The sequence below is a fragment of the Gymnoscopelus braueri genome (genome assembly GCF_963280865.1).
Source record: "Gymnoscopelus braueri genome assembly, chromosome: 15".
In the NCBI taxonomy this organism is placed as follows: Eukaryota; Metazoa; Chordata; class Actinopteri; order Myctophiformes; family Myctophidae; genus Gymnoscopelus; species Gymnoscopelus braueri.
In genome coordinates, this window is record NC_137620.1 from 21,520,839 (window position 1) to 21,526,838 (window position 6,000).

Consider the following 6,000-nt stretch of genomic DNA (forward strand, 5'->3'; position numbering starts at 1 on the left):
GTGTTGTTTTGGGAGGCGCAGAGGATTCTCTGGAGAGCAGGAGAGTGTTAGCCAAAGTCTCATCCTATTAGTGCTGAGGCTTTACCGGGATCCAGAAATGCTGATCTCTCTCTCTCTCGCTCTCTCTCTCCCTCTCTCTCTCTCTCTCTCTCTCTCTCTCCTCTGTCTGACTTTATGTTTGTTCTATCTCTCTATTGATGTTGTCCTGTCTTTGATGAAGTCCTCCTCTCTGTGTGTATCTCACTCTCTTTGTTCCCCACCCCATAGAGAGAGTACTTATTTACTTGTATTGTTTTCCCCTGTAGCTCTTACTTTCTATTGACTTCCATCTTTCTTGTCTTTGTCTTTGTCTCTCTCTCTCTCTCTCTCTCTCTCTCTCTCTCTCTCTCTCTCTCTCTCTCTCTCTCTCTCTCTCGCTCTCGCTTTCTCTTTCATTCCATTCGACAGCTGTCTTAATTATTCTTCCTGCCACGTCGGTGCAAGTGCAGCATTAGTCATTTAAAATAAATCGTTTCGTTGTGCTTTTCATTAGATGTACTTATATGTGCGGTGTCTCTCTTATCTTTAAACATCCTCGTTTTGTGCTTCTCATCTCTCTCTCTCTCTCTCTCTCTCTCTCTCTCTCTCTCTCTCTCTCTCTCTCTCTCTCTCTCTCTCTCTCTCCCTCTGCTGTTCTCAGCGTCTTCCAGGGTGAAACAAGCCACTCAGCAGACTATTTTACCCCCCACCACCACTCACTGTGAACTCCTAACCTTTTATCTTTCACTCCACCCCTCCTCCTTCCCTCCCTACATCACTCTGCCTCTCTCTCTAGCACTCTTTTCTCCCTCTACTCTTTGAATCGAGATCCCATTCCAAGATCGACCCTCCTTGCCTCTCTCATGCCTGTGTCACCCCTCTCCCTCCCTTTGCCTTCATATTTCTCTGCTCATCGTCCATTCGTTCCATCTTTATCTCTCTGTATCTCTCTTTCCCTAGACGATACTCTCCTCCAGCTCTTGGGTCTTCCCATTCTCCTTGCCTCCTCTCCCCCTCTCTGTTGCGTTGGCACCCTTAGTGGCGTTGGCGTTGGAGTTGCAGTTGGTATTGTAGGCGTGTATGTAGCCCCTCTGCAGTGGAAACCTGGCCGACGCCCCCCCTCCGTACTCCCCGACGCCGCCCTCCTCGTCGCTGGCCATCGCCGAGGCGGCGCCCGACGCCGCGGCACACTGGACCAGCATGCCGTGCAGCGACTGGCTCCGCCTCGTCCAGATGACGCTGAGGCGCTTGGCGTAGCTCACGGCTCCGTAGCGCCTGGCCACGATGGTCGCCGTGGCGTCGGACGCCGTCAGGGCGACCGAGGAGCCCATGTCCAGCGAGTGCCGCCGGCGCTTGCCGATCCTCCCGGAGGAGGGGCTCTGCGGCGAGGCGGGGCTCTGGTAGGCCTGCGACGAGTTCCACCGGTCGCCCGCCGCCCCCCTGGTGATCCTCCAGTCCGTGAGGTCGGAGTCCCTCAGCGGGACGGCCAGGGAGAAGCTGGCGCGGTTGGTCAGCTCCCGCTCCAGCCTGGGCCGGGGGCGGTCTCTGGGGCGGCCCTGGCGGAGGAGGGTGGACGGAGGGGAGGGGGAGTAGTACAGCGGCGCCCGGTCGGAGTCGGGCGTGTACGCCAGCGCCTTCTCCAGCTTCCTCTGCCTCACCACCAGCGCCATCTCCCCGCCGCCTCCCCCCCCCACCGCCGTGGCGGAGGAGACCACGCCCCCGGCCGACAGGAAGTGCTCCAGGTTGAGCTTGGGCCTGGGTTTCGGGGGGAGCTTGGGAGGCAAAGGGGAGGCGCATTCGGCCGCCTCCCTGTCCTTCTCCTCCCTCCCCCCCCCGCCCCCTCCTCCTCGTCCTCCTCCCCTCTTGGAGTCCAAGCCGTTGGGTAAGGCCACCATCATCACGTCCCCGGAGCCGTTCGACTGGTACATCACGCCGCCGCCGGCCCCGCCTTTGTCTCCGCCTCCGTTGCCCGCCGCCTGGCAGCAGACCCCGCCCCCCGTCTCGTTGCCCATGTCGTGGCACATCGTGTGGTCGCCGTGGTTGCACACGCGGTGGCGCACCATGAGCGCCACGGTGAACACCAGCAGGGTGACCACCACCACGCCGCCCACCAGGATGGTCAGCGTCCCGCCCAGGAAGTGCGCCTGCAGGGAGCGGCACGCCGGGTAGACGTCCTGCGTGGCGAACGCGGCGCAGCCCAGCACCTTGGTCGCCGCCAGCGACGTGACGGCGTCGTCGAAGATGGCCAGCACGCACAGGTTGTAGTCCACCCCCGAGACCAGGTTCTTTAGCATGAAGCGGTCACTCGTGGAGGGCAGGATTCTGAGGAAAAAGGAGAAGAAGAAGAAAAGAGAGAGGAAGAAACGGTAGATATCAGTCAATGGAACGAAATGATTTGCCCAGGTTCACTCTAAAATAAGAACTTTTGGGTGCATTTGTACACTCCCACAGTTAAATGAACAGTTATAGGGTTTTACTGTGTTGTTGCAAATTGCTCCCACCAGGCTCACCAGCAGGAAGGTGAGGATTTACAAACCGTGTGAACGGTCTACCATCACTGGTCTGTTGACTACATTGAAAGCTAGTGGATGGAAATGTGCAGTATATAAAATGGCAGGTGACCTTGCGAAACATGACTTGAATTTAAATATCTGCTTTAAACATTTTGTTTTTCTCTGTCCAAATCTTTATTGCATGATATGGAGAGAAAAAAAACACAAGGTCAGAATGTATTGGAACTGTTGCAAACCAAGGATAAAAAAGACAGGAAGGAGGTAAGAAAATAAGGTTATGATGAAATCACAAGGTCGAATTGAAGGATGGATGCTGCAAAGCCAAAGCGGGGAAGAGAGAGAGAGAGAGAGAGAGAGGAAAGAAAATGAGGCTATTGATAGAGGGCTGAAGAAATGTACGAAGACTGAAGAGAGAACTCTTTGTGTAGGCCCATTTGGAGGACAAGGGTGTGTGCGCGTCCGTGTGCGTGCACTGCTATCTGCGAGAACTGAATAGCAAGGAATTTGTTCAGTTTTACTTTTAAAAAGGGCAACGTTTTACGTTTCCTCGTTTTAAGTGTTTACAGCACCCGCTGGAAGTGATGGTTAGGGGACAGGTGAACGAGGTCAACACGGAGAGAGAGCGAGAGAGAGACATTGTGCTGTGTGTGTCTGTGTGTGTGTGTGAGAGAGAGAGAGACCGTGGGTTTCACACCCACTGCAGCTCGAGTCAGCCACCGTTGTGACTGACTTTGCCCTCTGCTGTTGTTGTGTGTGTGTGTGTTTTTTGTGAGCACAAATGTTTTGTTAGTGATCTCCCCGTCTGGTTCTGTCTGCGACCTCTTTCACTTCCTCTCTCGCTCTCTCACTCCCCCCCTCTTGCCCCCTGTTTTCTTCTTTTACACGTCTGTATCTCTTACTCTTTTTCCATCCATCTCATACATTTTCCATCTCTCTCTCTCTCTCTCTCTCTCTCTCTCTGTGTGACTGTGTCTGTATGTCCTTTCACTGCAGAGATCAAAGGCTGTGTTTGTATACCAGACAGCAGTCTGGTCTCTCTCTCCTATCTATTCTCCTCTCCCTGTCGTACCATTTTCAATCCCCTCAGATATGGGCTGTATTTTCTAAATGTCATGTAGCCTCGACTCTGACTCTGACGCTACAAAAGCAGCATGTATCCAGACACCAGTGGGAGCCAGTCCTTGGTATCATCTCTCAACATCCTTAATAGAACCGGTCACATGCGCCGCATTCCCTCGCAACGGCCCCAAATGAACCAGCTTAACTCTTGCCATTGGATTTCAGGGTGAATCAGGACGTCGGAAACACATACCTGGCCTTCCATTTGTCCTGGATGAGGGGGAGCGATAAAAAGAGCTGGGAATGGGGTGATATCTGATAACCCCATTGGTCGATAACTGTTAACCCATAGGACTGATACAACATTAGAAATCTTTGGCCACCGCACACTGCGAAAGGATTATTCGTTGATCAAATGCTATTTTCTCCTTAACTTTGTGACCAAAAAAAAAGGCTATGGGCATGTTGTAAACAAATTATTCGTCTGGGCATTCCTGGCTGTCCTCAGTAACCAGCCTCGTTGAAGCTATTAAGTTGTTTTCTAATCTAAGTAGTTTATATATTTAATGGAGTGAGTGGAGCTATTTAGAAATTCAAATCAAAGCAGAGTGTGTAAGCGGGTACCTAATGAACTAAAGACTGCAGCAGGGATGTTTTGCTCGGAGAGGCAGCCTACACCAAAAGCCTGAGGGAAAGCAGGAGAACATTAGCTGTGTCAGCGCAGTGAAATGCCCCTTTTACGTCCTGTGTCAGCCAAATGAAATATACATGACGTGCTGCCTGCAAAGCCCGGCGCCGAAGTCTAGCCCGAAGTCTGTTTCCCAATAAAAGGGGATGGGTCATATTATGGGCCTAGTAAAAAGGACCTTTAGAAAATATGACAGCCGTTTCGTTTCTCCCCAGGCCCTTTATGTGTGCATGTAGAATTGATAGATCCCGTGAGAGGCGGAGATCATGGACTTGACTGTGGCTCATACGCTCCTCACAACAAAAAAAAGAAAAGTATATATTTATATTTGGTATTTTCCTTGCCCTTATCTCCCTCGCTCTGTCCTTGACTCTTTACACTACGATTTGTGAATGTCCTCTCTTCTTTTCCTCATCACTGCCTCTCCTCTGTCCATTCACTTAATTTGGTGGACTCGACAGGCCTGTCTGCTGCTAAACTCGGAGAGATAGAGACAGAGAGAGAGAGAGAGAAAATGTGGCTGACTCAGTCAAGTCAGCCACATAATTGAGGACAATAAATCCAATCCGTTTCTGTTCTACTCTTTCATTTTTCTCGTCCCACGCTCAATATGTGAAGCATTCATTCCAGACCTGCGTGTGTGTGTATCTTTATCTTATATGAACTAAAACTATTGCAGTATGTATTGTGATGAAATAGGACACTGAATAGTGTAAAGACTTTGGCTTAATATGCATTATCCAACAGCCAGGCTATTCAATGGTCCCTGTCTGTCACTCATGCACGCACGCACACACGCGCACACACGCACACAAACACACACACACACGCACACACACACACAACCCACGTAAGGCCTTGAGTCATCTCTCTAATCCTTCTATTGAATCTATCCTTCCCTTCATCCTTCCTTTCAGCATTTTCCCTATCCCTCTCTGCGTCTGCCCCCATCCATGTCATTCTCTCCTCCATCCTCCCTTTATGAAATAAATGTCCCTCTGTCATTTCTGTTACTCTTAATTATCTCTCCATCCCTTCATCCTCTGCTCTGACCTCTCTCGCTCTCTCTCTCTCTCTCTCTCTCTCTCTCTCTCTATCTCTCTCTCTCTCTGTGTGCTGTGGTCATACTGTGTCTCTATTAGCCAGATATATAACTGTACAGTATAACAATGATTTAGCAGCCAAGGTCGCTATGCTCTGCTGGTCTCTCCTCCATCCCCTCTCTCCCCATGTCTCCTCTCCTCATGTGTCCTCCCTTGGCCTGTCCTCCTCTTCCCTTATCTATCCCGTCCTCCTGTCTTCACTCCCTCCAGACATTTTGCTCCACTTCTGTCATTTGCACTCCTCTATTATTCCCATGTTGCCCTCTCCTCACTCCCATCCTCCTTCTCAATCCTTCTTCTCTCTCTCTCTCTCTCTCTCTCTCTCTCTCTCTCTCATATATATATATATCACCCCCTCTCCACCATCCCGCAGCACTGTACCTTCCAAAATCACTGAAATATACATGGCCGACTTGTATGCATTCATACATGCATTCACGTGACTCACTATTAATCCCCTGCTTGTGTGTTTTAAGCATGTTTACCTACTGTATAGTACATACTATAATTATAGATGGCTGTACTGTACAGTGTTGTCACTCTGCGTACATAAACTATGTGCATAACACGGTAAATTGACATCAGTCTGAATGCTCATTAGGGCTCCTTGTGTGTGACA

General features: G+C 50.6%; 2 protein-coding genes across 2 annotated transcripts in view; one reads left to right on the forward strand and one right to left on the reverse strand.

The window, feature by feature from the left end:
- LOC308102440 (pyruvate carboxylase, mitochondrial-like) overlaps positions 1 to 6,000 on the forward strand; it is a 445,486-nt gene that overhangs the window by 271,290 nt on the left and 168,196 nt on the right. The window lies entirely within an intron of this gene.
- LOC308102128 (leucine-rich repeat and fibronectin type-III domain-containing protein 2) overlaps positions 975 to 6,000 on the reverse strand; it is a gene marked incomplete at both ends in the record, with an annotated part of 22,931 nt that continues 17,905 nt past the window's right edge. The window contains one exon of the mRNA XM_080451732.1: positions 975 to 2,340. Coding sequence (XP_080307858.1) covers positions 975 to 2,340 — 1,366 coding nt within the window. The remainder of the gene's footprint in view (positions 2,341 to 6,000) is intronic.